Source organism: Monodelphis domestica, chromosome 1 (genome assembly GCF_027887165.1).
Source record: "Monodelphis domestica isolate mMonDom1 chromosome 1, mMonDom1.pri, whole genome shotgun sequence".
NCBI classification, from domain to species: domain Eukaryota; kingdom Metazoa; phylum Chordata; class Mammalia; order Didelphimorphia; family Didelphidae; genus Monodelphis; species Monodelphis domestica.
The window spans coordinates 587,811,351-587,836,890 of NC_077227.1; the positions used below are offsets into that span (position 1 = coordinate 587,811,351).

The 25,540-nt window shown below is 37.0% G+C and overlaps 1 protein-coding gene across 5 annotated transcripts in view; it reads left to right on the top strand.

Annotated features, from left to right (window-relative positions):
* The window catches only part of HOOK3 (hook microtubule tethering protein 3), a 174,883-nt gene that overhangs the window by 76,202 nt on the left and 73,141 nt on the right, over window positions 1–25,540 (top strand). For all 5 annotated transcript variants that reach the window (XM_056813626.1, XM_056813625.1, XM_056813627.1 and 2 more), the window contains 3 exons: window positions 10,077–10,149; window positions 21,329–21,379; window positions 21,681–21,813. In XM_056813626.1, the coding sequence (XP_056669604.1) occupies window positions 10,077–10,149; window positions 21,329–21,379; window positions 21,681–21,813 (257 nt within the window). The remainder of the gene's footprint in view (window positions 1–10,076; window positions 10,150–21,328; window positions 21,380–21,680; window positions 21,814–25,540) is intronic.

Here is a 25,540-nt window from a genome sequence, read left to right on the forward strand (position 1 = left end):
CAGCTTTCTAATGTCAACACTTTCAAGTACCTGGGCAGCACCATCGCCAACGATGGGTCCCTAGACCACGAGATCAATGCCAGGATCCAAAAGGCCAGCCAGGCACTCGGGTGGCTGCGCTCCAAAGTCCTCCAACACAGAGGTGTAAGCACTGCGACGAAGCTCAAAGTGTACAGCGCAGTGGTCCTCAGCTCGCTCCTGTATGGTTGTGAGACATGGACACTGTGCCAGAAGCACATGAAACAGCTGGAGCAATTCCACCAATGCTCCCTCTGGTCAATCATGAGGATCCAATGGCAGGACCGAATCACCAACCAAGAAGTCCTCGACAGAGCCAACTCCACCAGCATCGAAGTCATGGTCCTCAAAACCCAGCTACGATGGTCTGGACACATCATCCGCATGGACCCACAGCGAATACCAAGACAGGTATTCTATGGTGAACTGTCAGCTGGACTCAGGAAACTAGGCCGACCAAAGAAAAGATTCAAGGATCAGCTAAAGTCCAACTTGAAGTGGGCTGGCATTACACCAAAGCAACTAGAACTCGCTGCCTCTGACAGAAGCAGCTGGCGAACCCACATTAACCTTGCTGCCACCACCTTTGAGGATGAGTGACGTCGACGTCTTGCCGCTGCACGTGAACGCCGACATCACGCCACAACCGCACCTCCCATAACAACTGGCGTCCCATGCCCCATGTGCCACAAACTTTGTGCCTCAGTCTTTGGACTCCAAAGCCACATGAGGGTACACCGTAGATGAAACTGCACAAAGACAATAGTCATTCTCGATCACTGAGAGACTACCACTGGATATATATATATATATATATATATAGGCTTATACAGTAATATTTGTTCAGTATAGTTATAGGGGGAAAAACAACAGAATTTAACAGTAGTTAAAACCCAGTACATTAAAATGATTCAGTGTAACAGAGTAGTATTGAATACATGAATATATGAACTTAAAACCAACAAAATTAAATCTTTAACAAAACAATCATCAAAATGCAATAAAATACAGAGATTTTTATAAAACATTGGAGTCTGAAAAGCCTTAAAAATATATCCTCCAGTCTCTTTAAAGTTATATTTTTTTAATTCATTTAGATGCCTATTGTCAAAAGGTAGAAGATTGGTAAGGGGTAGGCAGTGGGGTTCAAGTGACTTACCCAGGGTCACACAGTCAGGAAATGTCCGAGGCCAGATTAGAACCCAGGACCTTCCCTCTCTAGGCTTGGCTCTCAATCCACGGAGCCACTGAGCTACTACCCCATAGTGAGGGTGGGTTTTAGGAATCTCAAATTGGGCCAAAGAGTTGCAGGGAGATGAAATTCTCTCCTGAATCTCACGTGAGATAAATAAAAGGGCCAGTGCAGTTAAAAGATATTCTTTGAAATGTGCCATGCTTGTAATCAACTCCCTGTTTGGAAAAGTCTCTTCCTTCTCCTTGTTTCCCCCTCCCCTGGTCCCTCGCTATGTGGAGGCTAATTGTAGCCTAAGGAAGGATCACCCCCTTTTTACCAGCTTGTTTTTGATTCCAAAGACACAAGGGGGCAGCTCCCAGCAGCCTAGGCCTGGGTCCGGACCTGGTGAGCGATCTGGATCAAGCAGGTCTGGAGCAGATGACTGGCATGCAGAAGCAGGCAGCCAGAGCGAGTTGAATCAAGAGGCTTTGCTGAAAAGCCTTGGAGAAATGTGGCTTAAAAAATTTTATCTAGGCAGTTGTTCCCTCTACAGCTGATCAGAATAAGCTATTAGAAGCTGAATTTAGGGATAGTCACAGTAGAGAAAAGATTTAGGAAAGTTGAGAAGATTGAGGGTATTTCATCACAACTGACGTGGTCAGCCAAAAACTGTAAAACTTAAATTTAGTCTCTAGTAATAAAAATATTATATTTTTAGAGGTTTATTAAAGATTATTAGAAATCAAGGAGTAAAGAAAATACAATATAAGAAAACCATGTGCCTAGGTCTGATTAGCCCATTCAAAACCCCCACACTTAGCTTACTTACTACATCATTTCAATGGAAGAGCAGCACGCGTGTGAGGCAGAGAGCCAGTTAAATACTCATGTGATCTTGCCCAGGTAGAGACTCAGGTGAGATTATAGGAAATTCTGGGAAATACCAAGGACTTCTGGAGATTGAAGTCTAGGATTCAAATCTCCATTTTACAGTACAAACCCAGCAGTGCTATGGCTGAATCAAAGGGAAGACAGTCTTTTAATGCCCTTTGTGCATAGTTCCAAATTGCCCTCCAGAATGGTTGGATCAATTCACAACTCCACCAGTAAAGCATTAATGTCCTGACTTTGCCACATCCCCTCCAACATTCATTACTTTCCTTTGCTGTCATGTGTTACAGATAAGAGTGGTTGCCATAAACTATGACCACGAAAATATGGTTTCAAGACTTTGTATTTCCAAAAGTGTAAAGATAATTTTTTGTGTCTTGATTTTATATTAAAAATAAAGTGGTCACCATGGGAAAATTCCCAAATATTAAATATACCCAAATCAGCTGGATTTTATAGAGATTTTAATGAATACAAATGAGGAATTAAGGGAGAGAGAATAAGAGAGGAATAAGTATGAAGGGCCTTAGCCGACATGGCCTAGGCCTGAGCCTTAAGAGATAGAGATCAGTCAGTCTTTAATCCACTCACCACAAGATTTGTCCCAAGCAAGATTCTAGTGTTCAGAGAGACCCTCCAATTTAGCTCCTCAGCTCCACTAAGTTCAGCCACCGAACCTCCAATTCAGCTTTAGCGAGTTGAACCCTTTCAGCCCCCAAGACAGAGCCCAGCCTTCAGTTCAGCTCTATAGCTGCATCTTCAGAGGCCTTTCTGACCTCCTTTTAAAGAGAATTTTCTCCTATGTCACCACCCCTAAGTTTTCACATCTACCAATCACAGTAGACGTTTTCCAAAGGACTGACCATTTTTAATTCACACCTTCTTTAGTTCTCAACTTCTCTGGGTAGACTAAAACTTCTGAATAAGTTCACACCTCTTTGCCCCTTGCAAGTTGCCTGACCTTTTAGTGATTAATTTGACCTTCATAAGTACTTAGCACCCTTTTGTATTAGATCTAAAAATTGACCTAGCTTAAGGGTTTTTGCCTCACTATAAGTATGGGTTAAGTATTTTTTCATTGTTCAGTAAGGAGTTTACAACTTTATCTTCCCCTAAAGTATGCCTAAGTATGGGTGGAGTAATGTTAGAGTTCTCACATTCCTGATCAAGTACCTTCATTGTTTAAAATGGGGAATGGTCTTAACCAAATGTTCTGAGGTAGAGTCTGAGAATTTTTAACATTCACAAGTCTGAGAAATTTTAAGATTCACACATGTTAGCCAATCTGCTAGTTGTGACTATACCTCAGAGTTGTTTTGATTTGCATTTCTCTGATTATAAGAGATTTAGAAAACTTTTTCATGTGCTTATTAATAGTTTTGACTTCTTTAACTGAAAATTACCTATTCATGTCCCTTGCCCATTTATCAATTGGAGAATGACTTGATTTTTTGTACAATTGGTTTAGAAGAGCACTGAGTTTAGAGCCATGTGACCTAGGTTCAGAAGCCAGTTCTACCACTTATTGTTTGACCTTACACGAGTAATCATTGCTCCAAGGAGTTCACATTCTAATAGAGAGAGACAGGACATTAAAGTTTCAGCTACAAGTCATATGGAAAAACCTAGTACTTAAGTGAAGTAGTAAAGTAAATGATGGGTGGTGATGTTGCACAGTAGGTAGAGCACTACATCTGGAATCAGGAAACCTGAGTTCCAAGTTCAGCTTCAGATACTTCCTAATTATGTAAACATGAGCAAGGCACAACCTCTGTTTGCCTCAGTTTACTCAGCTATAAATTGGGAATTAATATAACAGTTACCTCCCAGGTTTGCTGTGAGGATCAATTAAGATATTTGTAAAGCTCTGCGCATAATGACTATACACTATACATGCTTTATAAATATGATTTTAATTCCTATTATTATCATTACTACATTTTCTTTAATGTTATTTGCATTGTTAAAATAATGTTGATGCTGAGCTATTTGATTATGTCAAGGATTTTGGTAGTAACTATCTCTTTTTCAAATACTGGGGGCTGCATTACCTGCAGAAGCATTTGTCAAGTTAGTGGGACTGCCTCCACAAGAGTGCTGCTTATTTCCAGGGCTTTTGAACATATGGTCCTATTCTGTTTCCACCTGGGTCTGAGGGGAAATAGTAGCAATGGTTTGACTCACTTCACTTGGCTTGAGTCTCTCTGGATGCCTTCCTAGTCTAGACAGGTGTCAGTGTGATTCTTTGGTGACAGGTCTGTCAGGCTATTTTCCACAGAGATTCTTCCCATGATTGGTATCATTCCATTCTGTCTTCTCTAGGAGCTTGTTGTCTTTATTATCTCCTCTCTCTCACTTATTTTCAATCTGTTCCTGACTACTGCCTGCTTTTCTCCTGCTTACAGACAATATCTATGTCTCTCTCATTCTCAGTAGTGCTTCACTTGACCTACCTTTTCTACTAGCCACTGTCCTATATCACTTTTCCTGTTGTGGCTATGTTCCTTGAGAATGCCATCTACAAATAAATGCCTCTACTTCTTTTCTCTCACTCTCTTAAGTTAAGTGACTTGACCAGTCGCACAACTAGGAAGTGTCTGAGGCCAGATTTGAACCTAGGACCTCCCAGTTCTAGGCCTGGCTTTCAACCCACTGAGCCACCCAACTGCCCCCCAAAGACCAACACTTCTACATACACCTTTGATCCCATTTATAAAGGAATAACCTTTCCTCATTCTCTCCTAGCTTTTCCAGCAAATTGCCTCTACTATCCTTACTATCTCTCTTTCCTTCAATTTCTCTCTATCTACTGACTTCTTTCCTGCAATCTATAAACATGCCCAAATTTCCTCCATCCTTTAAAAAACAAAACAAAACAAAACCAAGCAGGACATTTTACCTTGCCTATCAGCTATCATTTTGTGTTTCTCCTTCTCTTTGTGACTAAACTCAAATTGTATGCACTCATTGTCTGCTTAATTTCCTGTTACTCTTCATTTGAAACGGCCTTCTCCAAAGTTACCAGTGACCTCTTAAGTGCCAGATTTAATGGCCTCTTCTCAATCCCCATCCTTCTCAACCTCTCTTCAAGCATTTGACACAATTAATTGAATACTCTCTGTGTTTTCATGAGACAGTTTTTTCTTGGTTTTCTATCTGACCCCAAATTCCTGCAGGTTTTCTACTTTGCTCATTTTTTCATTTTTGTCACAGACACCAGCTGTGGGCATTCCTTGCTCTTTCCCAGGCCATATTCTATTTTTTACTTTATTGTCTTAACTTAGTGAACTTGTCAACTCCCTTGAGTTTTCAATTGTCATCTCTGTATTTGATTACCACATTTATATATCTAGGTCTAGTCTCAGCTGAACTACAGTCATATATCTCGTAATGTCTATTGGACATCACATCTATTGGATGTTAAGTAGATTTGGCATCTCAATTTCAATATATCCAAAGTAGAACTTATTATCTTCTTGCTCAAGGACCTACCCACTTCTGAATCCTGCTGTTATTGTTAAGAGGCCCTAACATTTTCCTGGTCACCCAGGCACTAAACCTTATACTCTACTCCTCACTCACATTCAGTGCTGAGCATGTTTGGCACATAGTAGATACTTATTAAATGCTTTTGACCAACTAACTTTTCACCTCACCCATTCAATTTATTGCCACACCTTGTCTGTACTTCCATAACATCTTTCATATACATCCCCTTCTCTCCACTCACATAGCTCTTACCCTTGTATAGGTCCTCACCTCACATGTGGACTATTGAATTAACCTTTTAGTTGGTCTCCCTGTCTCAAGTCTCTTCCCACACCAATCTATTCCCCACTCAGTTCCCCAAATGTTTTTTTGTTTTGTGTTTTTTGTTTTTCCTAAAGCATAGGTTTAAAGCACTGGAGTAAATAATTTATTTTAAAAAAATATTTTAAAGGCACAAAGTTCTTCATGTTAAAGGTCTCATTTTAATAATAGCTAGCATTTATGTAACTTTTTAAGTTTTGTAAAGTTTTACAAATATCTTACAATAATGCTGGGAGGTAGATGCCATTTTACAGATGAAGACAGTGAGACCAATAGAACACATAGCTATTGTCTGAGGCCCAATATGAACTCGGGGCTTTCTGACTCTAGGTAGGTCCTGAGTCCTTTCCATTGTGCTGCCTAATGCCTATTTTAGTTCCATAAAAATCCAGAGAAGTAGACATGATAGGTATTATCCTTCTTTTACAGTTGAGGAAATTGAGGCTTACTTTGGAGACATTTAAGTGATCTGCCTAAGGACAAAAGCTAGTAAGTGGGCAGAACCTAATCTTGTGCCTAAATTTTTTACAAAATCAGAGTTACCTCCATGGCTCCACAGCTATCCCTATATATAAAAGAATTAGATTTTGAACTTTAGCTTTAGTGGCCCAATGTAAGGTTTTTAAGACTATATATATGTATATATCACTCCATGAAAAATTATGAGTGTTATTTCAAATAAAATATATAATTAGATATCTCATGTCCAGAGTATAGAGATGATATCTAACTTTCTACTTTGTGTAAATTAGAAATTGACTATAAGGTGATCTAAAACAGCCCTCAGAAATTCAGATAGCATGTAAAATAGTTTGCAAATATTAAGTGCACTAAAATTTATAGGGCAGCTAGAAGCCATAGTGGATAGGGTGTTTGGCTTGGAGTCAGGAAGACCTGAATTGAAATCCTCATTCACTTACTAGCTGTGTGATCCTATGCAGTCTTTAGCCCTATTTGCCTCAGTTTCCTCGTCTGTCAAATGAACTGGAGGAGGAAATGGCAAACCACTCCAGTGTCTTTGCCAAGAAAACCTCAAAGTAGGGTCACAGAGATTTAGATGATGACTGAATTCAACACCAGTAAAAATGTCTATATCTTGAATTTGTGATTACATTGTTTTCTCATTTAAATAGGATGAGGGACTATAGTTTTAAATACTTCCAAGTTAGTATGGTAAACAATTCCTCCTAGGCAGGAAGCTGCTATTTTATTTAAGTATAAGGTGATGTGTCTTGCCCAAGGTCACAAAGCTAGTTGAACAAAACTGTCCTAATTTTGTCTAGTGCCCTTCAATGTGTCATGTTGTATCCTTTGAGAGGACAGGGGCATAGTAGAGGCAGTTCTGGATTTGGAAAGAATAGACATGGGTTTGAATTTAGACACTCAATGACTTTGGGAAAATCACTTCATATCTATGGATCCAGCCCCTCTTTCTAAAATGAGGGGATTGACCTAGAATTAGAGCCTTTACTGCTCTAAGTCCATAATATGATAGGTGAAAAAATCTCATCATGAGAATATTGAGATTAGGTAACATAAAACAGATTTTACAAAAACAACTTGTTTTTATAGCACATATCAACTAGAAATCTGTCAACTAGGACTTTTGCATAATATATTGCAACCCAAGTTTTATACATTTCTAAAGTGCTTCATCCTCAAAGGAATATTAGGTTATATTTAATTCCTGATTTGTTTTTAGGGCTTTTCAAATTACATTCATATTACTTGCATACAAATTACTTATATACATACATTTACGTTCTTCTCTGGTATGAAAGGATGGCCATTAAATTGTTCTGAGATTTTCAAATGTGTTGAGCCCCTAATCACTTTAATGTGGAAGGGATGGCTGTGATGTTAGTTTACCCATAGGACTTTTCAAAGTGTCTTAGAGTGTATATGGTTGGTATCTGATAACTCATTATTGTTCTTTTACAGTAAAGAAATCACTAAAAATACTTTTTCTTTTAATAACAAAGTAATGGTTTGCTTACCTTTTGTTCAAATCTAGTAAGGATTTATTGAGCACCTAATATATACAAGGCATTGTGTTAAGCCAGGCATAAAAAAAAAAGCAGGAAAAAAAGTGTCCACCCTCAAAGGAGCTTATTTTAGGTGCAGTTTATGACTTGTTGATATAGTAAATAGTTGCCAGAAGCTCAACTAACAACATGGGGATCCAGGTGTTTCAACTAATTAAGTATATGTAGTAAGAATTAGTGACTACATGAGACTATCAATTCTTTTAAATTAAGGATTAATTTTCCTTAAAGTTAATATATAACTTCATGAATTTCTGAAGAATGAATTCTAATGAGTGATTTCTTTTGAGTGGTCTAACTTTTACTCAAATGTTTCCCTGGTAATGACTTGCATTCATGGAATGCTTAAAGCTTACAAGGAAGGGCAATTCCTGTTTTAGTTTACAGGCTATTTAGTCCCCTAACTACTTACATCTCTGCTATAGTCAGTACTGTGAAACTCAATGGCAAATAAGAGTGACTTGGATTCATGCAGCTTGTTTCAAACCTGAAAAAAGTTCATCTGTATATATTTCATTAATATTAATTATAGTTAAACTTTGTGTTTCCCATTTGAAATAATACATTAAAATGTACATAGTTGTTTATTTTATATGTGTGTGTGTTTATTTACATACATGCACTAATATAGGAGCTAATTCGTTATCAACACAGATTGAAAAAGATTTTCTCGTAAAATTTTACCCCATCTGTATTGTAAATTAAGTACTTTATATCCTGTGATCTTTACTCTTTTTCATCTATAAAATGGGTCTAGTAGCATACACATTTTGTATACTTAATTAAATACAGCAGCATAGAGTTAGACCTGGAAGGAATTTAAAAGACCTCATTTTACAGAAAAGGAAATTGAGCCCCAGAGAGGTTCAATGGTTTCCCCAGAGTCATAAAGGTAAGTGGTTGACCTGATTCCATACTCAGTGTTCTTTCCCATTATACCATGCTGTTTTCCACTTTCCACTCCCACCATAGCACTATGCCTAGCACAATGTAGAATGCCCCATAAATGCTTGTTCACTGACCACCTCAAAGAATTGTCATAAGTATCAAACGAGATTATATATCTAAAGTCATTTGCAAGTTGCAGTGTGCTACATAAATGCCTGCTATGATTACGATTCACAGTTTTTCTAAGGATATAGTTAACATTTCTTATTTCCTTTTGAATACTCCTATCCTTTTTTTATCTTCACTATGAATTTTTATCTATTTATGCGTTTGATCATAATTATGTTTATATAACCCATTACCATTTATAAAGCACATTACATAATAGTGCTTTTCCATTGATCATCATAATACCATTTTAACCTCAGCTAAGTCATTGAATTTAATGTAATTATTAGCTCCCTCATCAATAAAATGAAAGATTGATTTCTTTGGTCCTGCTGAGTTCTAGTGTACTGTGATTTTCTAATTTTGAGTAAGTATTATAGATGACATGGTCCCCATTTTACAAATGCATGCCTAGGCTTAGAAAAGTTCTGTGACTTAAACTAATAAGTATTCAGCTAGCAAAAACTAGGACTAGACAGGTCTTTTAACATGAAGTCTAGGCTTATTCCATATGCATCTAGTTGCTCTTAATTCTGATAGTGAGAAAACTAAAGCTTGTAACATGTATATTATTTGTTGTTGAGAGAAACTATGCTATACATTACAGAAAAAAATGTGAATTGACTCAAGTGTAATTGAAGTTATGGTATATGTAATTGTTAGGTTTTTGTTTTTTGTTTATTTTTTAAATTTGGCTCAATGTTCTCTTAGATTTTAAGTCCTATAGGATTTAAATTCAATGTGAAATACTTCAAGTATTATTTTTTTAAGTTTATTATCTGACAAAATCAGAACCACGTGATAAAGTTTTTCTACCTGCTCAAAAATCCCCACTCTAACAAAGCTTCGACAGGAAGGAAAAGAGATGGACCTCTACCCAAATTATATCCTGTCTATGTCAGCATATTCATAATGAATTCAAAATTCATAACTTCAAACACTTAGCACTTCAAGTTGGTCTTCTGAAAAATATAAGCTTTTTTTAAATTTTGCATTGCTATAGGAGAAAATTCAGTTTTCCTGCTCACTTTGATCTTGAAATCTCCTATTCCGTAAATAAACCTATTGTTTCTTATTTGCAGAGATCCTGTATATTTTGATGAAAATTGGCTAAATAGAATCAAAACTGAAGTGGGAGACAATTGGAGATTAAAGGTATTTTCCTATCTTCCTATTACTTGTCTATTATACTTACTTTTTTTATCCATTGTTATGAGTTCTTCTACTCTGAAGAGCACTTGATGGATTTGGAATCCAAGTTCTATTCCCAGCTCAGCTACTTGCATACATACTTTGTGAATTTGGGCAGATCACTCAATCTGTCTTGGATTTATTTGTTCATCTGTAAAACAAAAAGGTTAGACTAGATGATCTTTTAGGCCCATGATGACAAACCTATGACATTGTCAGCACTGACACGCGTAGCCATTTTCAATGACACATGGCCGCATGCAGCCACTTACAGAGAAAGATGTTGTTTTCTCAAAGTGACCCACCACCTGAGTTATGCTTAGTTTTTGGGCAAACTTTGACACACCAAGCTCAAAAGATTGCCCATGGCTGATTTAGGTCCTTTTCAACTTTAAATCCTTTAAGGAGTCTGCAGTGAATCACTATAGTTCTAAAGAACTGAGGTCACTAGAATGGCTCACCAGCTTATAAAAAAAATGAGAGATATTTTTTTAAATGATCATTCTTGTCCCTAGATGATGCTTAAAGCACCAGAATGACCCTAATGAAGGATACAGTGTGTCTATTCCTTTACATTTTCATTTTCTTTTTTTAAGTCCACAATTTTGCAGAGGAGACATTTCAGAATAGCTCATCTGGATTACATTTGGAAGTTGTGCAGTGCTTTCCAGAGATAAGAAATTATTCACTACAATGATCTCAGAAAATTATAAGATTGAAGGTAGAAGTTACCTGTCACTTTTAAGGTCAGTTAGCATAAAGGGTAGCAGTAGCAACTTTCATGTAACAAGGACCATAAAAATACATTTCTGAGGATATAGATATAGATATATACATATATAGTCTAGAAAAGGAGACAGGAAAATCATGAAGCAAGAATGAGAGGCAGCAGAGGGAAAACCATGCAAAATATTGGGTTCCCTATAATACTAAAAGACCAAAAAAGTGACCTCAAAGCATGAATTCTCTATAATGGATTTACAGAAAGCATTGAATGAGAATTGCACAGTAAAAACATATAAAGGTGGTACATTCTACATCTGTGAAGGAAGTATGCCACACCTAGGAAATCAGATTTTTCAAAACACAAGAAGCCAATAGGATCATATTCAGCCCTGATGTGACTGCTCATTTTGCTCTCAATGCATGAGTTTGTAAATAAGCATTTTACTTCAGATGTATGGACCATGCCAAAAACCTTACTTTTTTATCTTAGATATATTAGTTCCATTTCTGAACAAACTTTCAGGAAAGAACAGTTAATTTTGCTATCAGTTTAATAAAGTGAAACATTCTTCTTTTTTCCCCAGAAACAAACAGCTCCCCAGGCCCCAAAACAGTTATAAATGGTAATAACCATTACTAGAATTTCTGTTGTTAGGTTGAAGCTAATAGTCACTAATTGAACATTCTTATGTACAAGTGTCCTCTCCTATTAGATTCTTGATTAAGAATTTTTTCACCAGTCCTAAAACAATATACCATCACCGTGATAGTACATAGAGATGAAATCATCTTTTAAAAATATACACAGGTGAGATGATGGAATAGGTCAAAAAGTTAGATAAAAAGGTACAGAAAAGCAAGTGAAAGCATAATCATGATTCTGCAGGGGCTTATCAAACTCAACATGTCTAAAATTAAGTATCTTTCTACTCCTTCACTTTCCTCTGAGTTGATATTACAGAGTAGATATAACCAAGCCCTCTCTGGGAAACAATCCAGAGAGGGAATTCTCTCAAAGTTCAAGAATCAGGTCTCAGGAACCAATCCAGATGTTGCCAACAAGATATTCTTCTTAGGTAGTCTGTAGGAGCCAGGAATCTTCACTCACCTCCAAGGAAATAGATTTTCCAAGCCAAATCCACAGGGGAATAGCAGATCTCCTACAAGGTGCTTCCTCCTCAAACAGGTCCAAGGGAAAAAGCCCTAGATTCAGTTCAACAAACTACCTTCTAGCCTACAGGATTCTATCCACAAAATTCATAACAGGTGCTCAAGATCCTTTACCTTAAAGACAACCTCTATTCCCCTAATCTCACTATTGCAATATTTGGTGACTAGAAAGGACAGAAACCTGGAATATCTTGTGGTTTTGTGAAGATCAGTAGCCTTTTGAGGGGGGACAGGGAGGGTCTCGAACTTTTCATACAGCAGGGGCTCCAATGGCCATTTTGCAGTGTTCAGAGACTTGCAACCCATGAGTAGGGGGAAAAAAAAAGTTTTAAAGGCACAGCACCACAATAGTACTGGTCTTTAGTTACAAAGTTTTAAAAGCTGACCAATACTATCGGCTACTGTATCCCTGCTACAGGGTTGTCTGAGGAGGAGTTAAAAAATACAATAATGCCTCAAATCAATATCCTGGGGTTGCTGATGTTTTACTTGGTGAAGATCTATTATATGTGTTTTTAATGGAGAGTCTGCCAGACTTTTTCCACTGTTTAATGGACTTTGATTGTATTAAACCATTAGTATAAGAAGGACTTTGTCTTATTGCCGGGTGCTTGTCCTGCTGATGATTTGTTTCTACAAGCTTGGCTGTGTGGCTATGGTCCTGTTTAAGAGATTTGATATAGCAAATTGGTTTCAGGTTCCAAACAATGAGCTGAAGCTGCTAGTGCTACAAATGAAAGACAAGCTGGACCAAATGGAGCAAAATTAGTTGGAATTAAGAATAAGAGTAATGAACAACAGCCAGATGTAATAGGGAGGCCAGTAGCAAATGCAGAACCAACAAAGTTCCATTTGGAGACTAAAGCTTTTGAAAGGACCCCTGTAGGAATATTCCCTCTCCATGATCTGCCTTATGTATCTCCTGAGTTGGGAAAGGTATATTAAAGACCCACAAGTAATTCTCCCAAGCAGACTTTGATAGCCTAAAGGAAAGATTTCCCAAGTTCGTTGACAAACCAATGGGGGTCTGTGGGAGTTCAAGAGGGTGATTAAGATCTTCGATTCTAGTTTTACAGATATAAATCTTTTCTTGGATGAAGTTTTAACCCCCTGGGAAAAATAGAAATTTATTTCAGAGACAGAGAATGACCTTACCTTAACACCATGGCTACGCACTGATCCTGAACTGGAATATTCCTCAGTTCAGGCACATACTTATCTGACTCAGTCCAAGCATCCAGGTGTTTGGGCAAAGTTTGAGAAACTGAGGCAGAATACTGGGGAAATACCTGCCAGTTTTCTAGACCATTATTATTGACTTAGGTAAGAAATGACTAGGTTTGGACATTGAGGGGAAAAGGGAATGTTAACCATATTAGATGTCAATTTGTAAAGAATTCCTATCCAACAATCAGGAATTACTTTAGTATCCTTTGCCCTACTTGGTATTCTGTGAGTTTGGAGGGCAGCATAAAAAGGGATGCTACTTATGTATACAGTGCAGAGCAGGATAAAGAAGCTGAGAATAGTAATGATTTAATACCAAGATCTTAAAAAGAAACTGATGGAAGCTAATCAGAAACTAAAGGAATCTGAAATACAGGAGATAAAGACTGTAGTGGCTTTAAGATCTTACAAGCATGCAAAGCCTGAGTATAGTCCTAGACCAAGTAGGCAATCTCTGCAAAGGTGCTACTTATGCAACCGCCTTGGCCATCTCGTGAGAGAATGTAGACTGAGGGGGCAATTCTCTAACCAGAGATTCAGAGGAAACAGGGGAGTGGTTTTGAAAATGGCTATAGGCAAAATGGGTTTAATAACAACCAGTTTGGGAATGGTTTCAATAGGGGAAGCAGTGAATTCCACAGCCAAGATTATGCAAACACCTGTGTACATGCTTGTTGTCATAGCTCCCACCAAGCTTCTGACCTGCAGACAATGCAGGACTTTGTGAAAAGTGCAAGACCTAAGTATTCACAAGTTGCAGGGGGAAATTGCCCAAAGGGGGAAGTACAAAAGGGTGGAGCTATGTTATGAAGGTGTGAACAGTTTAGAACAGAAGTGGGAAATGAGTATGAAAGGAGGGTGTGGATGGTATGGGAAGAAATGCTAGGGATAGTGCAGTACCAAAGCAAAATGTAATTGAAGCAAATTAAGAAGAGTGTTTAATTAGTGAAACTGAATGTGTGAACAATAGAACAGTATAATCTAAGCAAAGATGAGAGGACCATTAATTCCTGGCAATGTGGTGCAGTTGCAGGACATGAGAAGGTGGACAGTCCTGAGCAGGAACTTGGGTTTCAGAATATAGATCCAGAGGTTCTTGCTCAAATCCTGGAGCGTTTTCACCACCAAATAGCACTAAACCTCATGTTGGGAGAGTTGGAGGTTGTGATTATGATTGTTTAGTTGACACAGGAGCCACAAAATCGATTTTAAAGACATTCCCTGGAAACTGCAAATCTGTAGGGGCTATGGAAGTCCTGGGAATAAGTGGAAAGCCACATAGGGTTCACAAATTACAATCATGGGTGGTGTCTGTGGGTCCATTATCTGTAGACCACTGTTTTCTATTAATGTCTGATTTGCCTTTAAACCTATTGGGCCACCATACAATGCATACCCTCTAGTGACATTTCATTGGAGCTCCTTAAGATTTTTCCAACATTGTTTTCTTGGACATGGTGGAACAGGAGGGGGAAAGGGGTACTATTTATCTTAATACCAGAGGATATCCCACAAGCTCTTTGGGCTGCTTCTTCTACAGATGTGGGCTTACTTAAATCAGCCACTCCTGTAAGGGTAATAGTTAAGAAAGGGGGTATTCCACCTTGTAAACTTTTGTTGTGTGAATTGCATAAGTGGGGACATAAGATTTCAAAATCAAAGTTGCAGTGGGTTTTACTGAGAGTAGATTATTTAGGATTTGTTTAGGTTCAAGATTATTTAGGATTATTTAGGTTCAAGGAGTATTTCAACCAAGAGGATAGCTGATATATAAAAACTTAAGAGTGATTCTTCGGACAACAGTGTTTTGTCAGTGGATTCCAGGGTATAGTGAGAGAGTGAAACCTCTAACAGCTTTGACTAGGGATGCAGTGTCAGAGCTGCTGAAATTGCAGCCTGAACATCTGCAAGCAATAGCTAAGCTTAAAGAAGCCATTTTAGCAGCTCCTCCCCTTGGCATACCAAATTTTGAGAAAGAATTCCATCTTTTTTGTCCATGAGAATATAGGGATAGCTTCAGGGGTTCTAGCTGAAATCCTGGGTTCAAATTACCGTCCAATAATTTACAATAGTAGTCAGCTTGATCCTATTGTGTTGAGGATAGCTCTGTGTCTTCAGGGTGTGTCAGCTGATGCTTTATTGGTTCAAAAATCTCTGATTTAGGGGGCAGCTGGGTACTCAGTGGATTGAGAACCAGTCCTAGAGATGGGAGGTCCTAGGTTCAAATCTGGCTCCAGCCACTTCCCAGCTGTGTGACCCTGGGCAAGTCACTTGACCCCCATTGCCTAGCCCTTACCACTCTTCTGCCTTGGAGCCAATACACAATATTGATTCCAAGACGGATGGTAAGGGTTTATTAAAAAAAAAAATCTCTGATTTACTTCTTGGTTGGCCGCTTACAGTGTATTGCTCCCATCAGATTGAAGCCCTAATGCTAAAATATAGAACCCGGGCCTTTTTAGATCAAAGGATTGCAAAAATGAGATAGTGCTATTGAGTAATGAAAACATACAAATAAAAAGATGTGGTGTATTAAATCCAGCCACACTTTTACCAGATTTACCAATGGAAGGAGGAGGATTATCAACAGGGAGCGACATTTTACTTGACTGCACAACTATTGTAGAATTGGTGGAACAACCCAGGCAGGATTTGAAAGACACTCCAGTCTAGAATCCTGATCTTCTGTTGTTCACTGATGGTTGCTCTTTTGTAGAGAATGGGATAAGATATATTGGAGCTGCTATTGTCACTGAATTTGAAGCCCATTGGTAGGCTTCATTACCAACTAATTTGAGTGCATAGGGGGCTGATTTACTAGCATTGAAACAGGCTTGTGTGTTAGCAGAAGGCAAGTGGGTGAATATCTATCCTGACTCTGGCTATGCTTTTTCGCTGTGTCACACAATGGGGGTGAACTGGAACAATGGGGATATCTAACATCTAGTGGGAAACAGCTCATGCTAGAATAATGACAAATCTAAAAGCCAAAGGACATATCTGTGATCCATTATTGTGGTCATTTGTTTGGCAGGGATCCAGTATCTTGGGGAAATCACAGGGCTAATGTAACTGTGAGAAATGCTGCCAAGAGAACACCTGCGTGCATATTGAATTTCCCCTAATCTCACTATTACACTTCACAGGGCCAATCATAGCTTCCAAATTGCCCAGCACTGCCTGGGGGTGGGGGGTGGGGGCGCAGTGTCTTGTGGGATCCATTTCTCACCTCTGAAGGTATTAATTCTTATTATAGGTTTCTGAGGGTGTAAACCTTTTCTATCATGGGATTTACATGTTTCTGACTGATTGGTTTAAAAGGATTTAAAACTCTCTTTACTTAATGGTTAGCTAGGTACTAAGTAGGGGTACTAAAAGAAAGAGTTGACAAAGTGTTAAAGTAGACAAAGAGAATAAAGAATTCCTTTTTACAGGTTTTAACTCAAATAGACAAAGAGAATAAAGAATTCCCTTTCACTTTACTTAATGGGAATAGAAAGATATAGATACAATATTTATGTATAAATGTGTATGATATATGTATCAGCCATGCACACCGCCTTTACAAAAATTTAGAGTGTTCTAGGCCATAAAATCCTCATACAGGAATTCAGAGAAACAAATACTGGTATCTTTTACTGAACACAATATAATAAAAATTTTAAAGGCATGAGAAGAAAGGATTGAAACTTAAGGTAGAGTATTGATAGTCAAAGAAAAGTCAGAGAAACAACATATAATTTCATCAAAGAAAATAAGAAAATTGAGAAAATATACTAAAAATTTTGGGATGTGGCCAAAACATTCTGGGGGTGGGGTGGGTGTTAACTTTATATCTCTAAATATTTTCATTAAAATTTAAGTGCCCAAACACAAATCCAAAATACTGGTGGTGACTCGTCTTCACCTCTTGGAGAGATGATAGAAATATTAATATAGACACATTTTCATACAAAACCAAAAGAGCATAATATCGTGATTTTTAAAAAATTTATTTATTTAGTCAGTTTAGAACATTATGCCTTGGTTACAATAATCACATCATTTCCCTCCCTCCCTTCCACCCACCTTTCCCGCAGCCAACGCGCAATTTCAATGGGTATTATTTGTGTCCTTGATCAGAATGTATTTCCATGTTGTTGGTGTTTGCATTAGGATGTTCATTTAGTCTACCTCCCTAGCCATTTCCCCTTGACCCATGTATTCAAGAAGTTGTTTTCCTTCTGTGTTTCTACTCCCATAGTTTTTCCTCTGAATGTGGATTGTGGTTTTTCTCGTAGATTCCTCCAAGTTGTTCAGGATCACTGTATTGCCACTAATGGAGAAGTCCATTACATGCGCTTGTACCATAGTGTATCAGTCTCTGTGTACAGTGTTCTGGTTCTGCTCCTTGAACTCTGCATCAATTCCTGGAGGTCATTCCAGTTCACATGGAATTCCTCCATTTTATTATTCCTTTGAGCACAATAATATTCCATCACCAGCATATACCACAATTTGTTCTGCCATTCCCCAATTGAAGGGCATCCTCTCATTTTCCAATTTTTTTTGCCACCACAAAGAGTGCAGCCATGAATATTTTTGTATGTCTTTTTCCTTATTATCTCTTTGGGGTACAAACCCAGCAGTGGTATGACTGAATCAAAGGGCAGACAGTCTTTTAGTGCCCTTTGGGCATAGTTCCAAATTGGCCTCCAGAATGGTTGGATCAATTCACAACTCTACCAGTAATGCATTAATGTCCCAACTTTGCCACATCCCCTCCAGCTTTCATTGCTTTCCTTTGCTGTCATGTCATAATGTCATGATTGACTATTACTAATTTAGTACAAGGGAGGGATATTTTTTTTGGCGATTTTATTTCAAGGAAGTAATATTTGGGGGGTTATTGATTTAAAAAAAAGAATGTCAGTGAAACATTTCAAAAATACAGAAGAGAGCAGAGGGAAGTTCAGAGGGCAAAATACACAAGGAGGATAATGTTCAAATTATTTAAAAATTACAAACTCTATAACAGCTTCACAGTTTCACATGTAATTCTCCTTTTCTGGACTTTGAATATAGAAATGTTTTTGAAAAACAATGTTAAAATATAATAAAAATGACAATCCTACCCAATCTAATTTATTTATTTAGTGCCATACCCATCAAACCAAGAAACTTTTTTACTGAATTAAGAAAAAAAAAACATACGAAGTTCATTTGGAAGAACAAAAGATCAAGAATATCAAGGGAAATAATGAAAAAAAATTGTGAAGAAAGGTGGCCCAGCAGTACCACATCTTAAACTGCACTATAAAGTAGTGTGCATCAAAACAATATGGTACTGGCTAAGTGATAGAAGGGAGGATCAGTGGAATAGACTTGGAGTAAGTGACCTTAGCAAGATAATCTATAATAGACCCCAGAATCCACGATTTGACAAAAACTACTGGGAAAATTGGAAAACAGTATGGGAGAGATTAGGTTTACATCAACATCTCACACCCTATGCCAAGATAAATTCAGAATGGGTGAATGATTTGAATATAAGAAGGAAATTATAAGTAAATTAGGTGAACTCAGAATAGTATACTTGTCAGATCTTTGGGAAAGGAAAGATTTTAAGACCAAGCAAGAGTTAGAAAAAATTATAAAATTCAAAATGAATAATTTTGATTACATTAAATTGAAATGTTTTTGTACAAATAAAACCAATGCAACCAAAATTAGAAGGGAAATAACAAATTGGGAAAAAGTCTTTATAACAAAAACGTGGCAAGGGTCTAATTACTCAAGTTTATAAGGAGCTAAATCAGTTGTCCAAAAAATCAAGCCATTCCCCAATTGATAAATGGGCAAGGGACATGGATAGGCAATTTTCATATTAAGAAATCAAAACTATTTATAAACACATGAAAAAGTGTTCTAAATCTCTTATAATCAGAGAGATGCAAATCAAAACAACTCTGAGGTACCACCTCATACCTAGCAGATTGGCTAACATGACAGCATATGAATGTTGGGGAGGGGATGTGGCAAAATTGAGACATTAATACATGGCTGGTGGAATTGTGAATTGATCCAACCATTCTGGATGGCAATTTGGAACAATGCCCTAAGGGTACTAAAAGACTGTCTGCCTTTTGATCCAGCCATAGCACTGCTGGGTTTGTACCCCAACAAGATAACACGGAAAAAGACTTGAACAAGAATATTCATAGCTGGGAAAAAAAAATTGGAAAACGAGGAGATATCCTTCAATTGGGGAATGACTGAATAAATTGTGGTATCTGTTGGGAGATCAAATACTATTGTGCTCAAAGGAATAATGAACTGGAGGAATAACATGTGAACTGGAATGACCTCCAGGAATTGATGTAGAGTGAAAGGAGCAGAACCAGGAGAACATTGTACATAGAGACTGATACACTGTGGTACAATCGAATGTAATGGACTTCTCTACTAGTAGCAATGCAATGATCCAGGACAATTCTGAGAGACCTATGAGAGAGAAAACTATCCAAAGTCAGAGGAAGAACTGGGAATAGAAACACAGAAGAAAAACAACTGCTTGATCACATGGGTTGACGGGGATGTAGACTCTAAATGATCACTCTAGTGCAAATATTAATAATGTGGAAATAGAACTTGATCAGTCACAGATGTAAAACCCAAAGGAAATGTGTTGTCTATGGAAGGGGGGTTGGGAGAGGGGAGGGAAAGAATATAAATCTTGTAACCATGGAAAAATATCCTAAATTAATTAAATTAAATTTTCCCCAAAAAGAAAAACAATGTTACATATTTATCTTAATCCCTTCTTTCTGTTGTTTTTTAATACTTAGTCTGTGCTAGAGGTTAGCCTTCAATTGGTACCTTTGGGGATCTATTCTTCTACAATAGTGTCAATATATAAAGAAAATATATTCTTTGATACCATCAAGGTAAAACACAAACATGATAGTGTAAGTGTTAAAATAGGGGTTTTGATAAAATAAAGAGAGCAGCTTTTAGTGACTTAAGTTTTAATAAGAATATAGTAGAGTTGTAAATTAATATTCTCTTTAAGCCAGAGAATAGAAAACTTCTAGCAGCTTTTAACAATTAACAATTTAGTTTTCTGAAATAGAGATAATAGTAAAAGAATATAGTAAATTAATATAATAAAGGAGGGAAATGTAGGAGAGAGGTAGAGAAAAATTTTCCTAATGTCTATACTAGTTACCCTACAACTATGTAAAACTGCCTATATTTACCTATAACTACCACTAATAACAACTACCCCACAAAAGTTCCAACCCAATCAAAACCATCAACCCTCAAGGACCAATTCACACCCAGTAGCCAACTTCCCTCGCAACTGTCAGCCCTCACTGTCAACAATTGATAGCCTGACCAACCAATGCTTGGACCCTTTTATAACCTCCTACCTCATTTCTTGTCTCTATGGTTCTTCCTTCCTGACTCTCTGGTTTCTACTTCCTCTCACTGTGGACCAGTTAATCCTTACACATCTCTATGGTAAGAGGACCCCCAGATTCTCCTTTAAATTAGAGAAAATGAATAAAGAATTGCTTTTTATAATAGGATCTTAAAGGATTTTTTAAAATGTCACTTTGAGTAAAATCATTGATCATCCACAAAAATGTCTTGAAATATATTTGGACTTGGGGCAACTAGGTAGCAAAGTGGACAGAAACCAGGCCTGGAGTCAGGAGGACCTGGGTTCAAATGTGGCCTCAGAAACCTCCTTGCTATGGGTCCCTGGGCAAGTTCCTTAACTTTGTTTGCCCAGTCCTTGCCCTCTGTCTTAGGGTTGTTACTGAGATAGAAAGTAAGAGGGTTTTTTTTTTCCACCTCCATTTTTTTAATTTTCATTTTAAATTTTTATTTTTTGGTTAATTTAAAATATTTTTCCATGGTTACATGATCTGTGTTCAGAAAAGGAGAGTTGTTCAAAAGAACAGAAAGGAAACTGACTTAAATTGAGGTGTTCTTAACTTATTCAGCTTATCTTTTCTCTTTTTTTTTTTAACAGATAAGCAATTTGAAGAAAATTTTAAAAGGAATTCTGGATTACAACCATGAGGTAAGAGGTTTGGGAGATTTTTAATTCATTTGCTAACAAAACTACCAGAAAGATAGAAAAAAATTAGGTGAAGAATTTAAATATTTCAACAAATGTTTAAGTGTCTACTGTGCCTAGGGTAGTATGCTAGGTAGAAAGGAAGATTGGTGTGGGCAAAATGAAGGACAACTTCATTTAAATTATAGAGCAACCCACCTCTTACAGCCACATCTAGATACTAGTATCATTTGAAATTTTTATTTTAATTCCCTCGTTTTAGCATAGATATACATATTTGGTTTTTTTTTCCCTCCTTATTCAGATTTTAGGACAACAGATCAATGATTTTACACTTCCTGATGTTAATCTTATTGCGGAACACTCAGATGCTGCAGAGCTTGGAAGGATGCTTCAACTCATTTTGGGATGTGCTGTGAACTGTGAGCAGAAACAAGGTAAACATTTTGGAAGTAATTGCATATTTCCTACTTAAAATAACAGAATAGTTCATTTTCCTAAAGCCATATTCCTTAAAATGCTCTATTCTATGGTTTAGATAATTTGCTAAAATTAGGAACAGTACAAAAAACCTTTAGAACGTCAAATTTAGTCATGGTGCAAATAAAAACTTCCTACCAAGAACTCTGTCCGAAGTTCAAGAGATTTCCTTTGGAGATGATGAATTCCCTTTTCTTAAAAGAGTTTCAATATTCCTGTCAGCAAATGAGCACTTGTTTGAATCATTTATATAGATTTGGGCAGGTTATTAGTTTTGAACTAAATGGTATCTGAAGTTCATAAAGCCAGTCTGAGATCTGTGATCCTTGCTTCTGTAATTTGATTATAATTTTCTCTTCTTGTAAATTACTACCTCTTAACTGATAAACTTTTTTGAGTGTGGGTTTTTTATTTTTTCAACATGGCTAATATGAAAATATGTTTTACATGACTTTTATTATTATTATGTGTATTATTAATGTGTATTATTAATATAGTACTTGCCTTCTCAATGGGTGTTAGAGGGGTAGGAGTTGGACAGAGAATTTCAAAGTAAAAGAATTGTAATTAATATTAAAAATAAAAAAAATTAAATTAAATACTGTTTTCCCCCTCCCCCATTCCCATTTCCAGACAAATCTTATCCATCCTTCAGGACCCCGAGCAAGTTCTTCTATCTTTGAAATTTTTCCTGACCAGTCTAGCCTAAATCAATACATTTTCTCTCTGAATTCCATTAGCACTTAAGAGTTGGAGATCCTGAAATGTTTTAGGGGTCATCTATTATTACCTTCTCATTTAATAATCAAATATACTTATTTTCTAAGATGCTCTGGTTTTCCAGAAAATTCAGTCAGAATCTACTTTTCCTGACTCCCAATTCAATGTTGTCTTATTTTTTTAGTGATCATACTTATAATGTAGTTCTTAGTATTACATGATGCTGGGGGCAGCTGAGGGTGGCTCAGTGGATTGAGAGCCAGGCCTAAAGATGAAAGGTCCTGCCTTCAGATCTAGCCCCAGGCACTTCTTTGCTCTGTGACCCTGGGCAAGTCACTTAACCTCCATTGTTTAACCTTTACTGCTTTTCTGCCCTGGAACCAATACACAGTATTGAGTCTAACACAGAAGGTAAAGGTTTTAAACATTATGTTTATAAATAACATGATGTTTTAAGAGACAGTGATAATTGGGTTCAAATCTCAGTTATGATTAAAAAAGATTAATCGAGTTGTCTGAACTTTGTTTTCCTTTTCTGTAAAATTGCAATAATAATGACTGAAGAACCTATCTCAAAAGGCCAATTATGAGGATAAAATGAGATGAGTTACATAAATGTTAGTTATTATATCATTGCTCCCTAACTATTTCACATGTGGCATCTATGCTCAGCTGCCCTCCTTGAGGGTAGGTACTGTATCCGTGTTGGCTTACCTATGGCATGCATACTGGAACATGCTGGACTGCTCCCTTCTCCCTCTCTGCTATGCCTAAGGACATTTTTCACAGCAGCCCATCCCTCCCCTGTCTGAGATAAGGCAGAGGGCATATGTGTGTGTGAGGATTGTAGTTTAGGTACTTGGTCTCTAAAAGGTTCACTGTCACTGTACTATTATCTTCTCTTCTCTTGCATAATAATCTACAATATCTATCCCACAGTAGTAGTAGTTAAATAAATATGTAGTGATTGATTAATGAAGCTTGAAGACCATGGGGTCGGACAGATAAGAGGCTTGCAAACAATCAACTATAGTTTTAAAAAGGTTTTAAGAAAAGAAAAGAGCCAACATATATATGTGAGAGAAAATGGGATTCTCTAGCAGAGCTGGAGAAGCTAGGACTGTAGAACTTGTCAATCAAGATGGGCATTCTAAATAGAATGGGGACCAGGGAGAACTGTTGAAAAAGGAAGAGGCAAACTGAAAAACTGGGTCTCTCTCTTGTCTTTGGGACAGAAAGGAGGAAGGACAAAAGTCCTGTTCTCTGGTTTCTCTCTATTATACTACAGTGACTGAATCTTCAAACTGTTGGCCATTTTCCCTATTCTACCATCTTCCAACTTAGGAATTGTTTTAGTATTAGGGAAACCCCAAACCCTCTCTCCCTTCAACTTCTTACCTTTCCCCTTCTTCCAAATAAACCCCCTTACTTAAATTTAGAAAAGAGAGAGAGAGTACTTTGTTTGGTGTACCAAGATACTCACTTTGAGCTGACTTCAGTGCTACCAACAGAAGAATCAACTAAAGGTGGGGAGGAAGGGAAGAGGGAGATGTTGGACCGGGAGGGTGAAGGGGGGAGAAAGAAGGGAGAAGGGAGGAGATTGGCAGGTCTGATCTTGAATTATCATTTCCCACTTAAAATAATCTCCTACGACAGAGCCAACTTATATATGTTGTGGTTCGTTAAAAACTTTCATCAATCTTTATAGGATTTGATACAATTTAATTTGCTATTGGTATTTAAAAGTACAAACCTAAATTTCTGATATATCTCATTTTATTGATATTGTTAAGCCAAATTTTTTCATTCAGTCCACCTGAAAATTTGGAACAAATTACCATAACATATACCTCTGTGTTGGTTATTAATCTATCCCTACAGAAAGCACTGTAGCTCCTATCCTAGATTAGACACCAAGATTTTATCAGTAATAAATGTCATGCCATCTGTGATCATATACACTAAAAATTTATGGATGTACATATACATAGATATTAAAAGAAGAGGAAACCATTTCAGCTACTTCATTATGTGAACTGTGAAGGGAGAAAGGAGTAAAATTTGTGAATCTTTCTTCCCTTGGTTGAATGGGAGATTGAAGACAAGAGTTACATAATATGCCATCATTATTTGTCCACTGATCTAAATTATATTTAATAGGCAAAAAAGTTTTATGAAATAAAAATGATCATTTATTTCTAAAGATTAATTATAACAACCACAGAGTTGTGTTTTAGATATTTTTTTCAAATAATTCTTTTTTCTCTTCCATTTCTCTGTCTTCCACCCCTTCCCCCATCAAAAAAAGGAAAGAAAAACAAAACTCTTAATGACAAATATGCATAATTAAGTCCCACATTGCCCATGTCTTGAAAAATATCTCGTTCAATCTATATCCCATCGCCTCTCTGTTAGGAGGTGGATAACATACTTCATTATTATCTTCTATGGTTGTAGTTGGTCATATTGATCTGAAAAAAACTTTAAAATATTTGTCTTTTGAAAATTCTTGTTTCAATACATACTAAGTAACTACTATATACAAAATACTGAGTATGGTGTTAAAGATACAAGGATAGTTGTGACTAAGATTGTGCTCTCCAAGATTTTATAATCCAGTAGAGGAGAAAGTCCTATATGCAAAAAACAACAACAATAATGATAATACAAGGTATAGTGGAAGTGGGGAGGGGGGGAAGAAATTTGATAAGGCAGAGATCAGTTTTAATTAGAAAAGCCAGTAGTCGTTTCAAAGAAGAGGTGGCATCTGAGTTAGGCATTAAAGAAGAGAGGGAGATGGGGTAGTTATTCTAGAAATTAGAGACAATGTTAACAAAAATGTGTGTATAAAGAGTTTGATGAGTAGTAATATTTGACAGCTAAAATAGGAAGTTGAAAACAAATTGTGGAGGACCTTGAATGCAGTTGTCAGATTCTCTAGAGGTTAGTTCAAAACTCACCTGG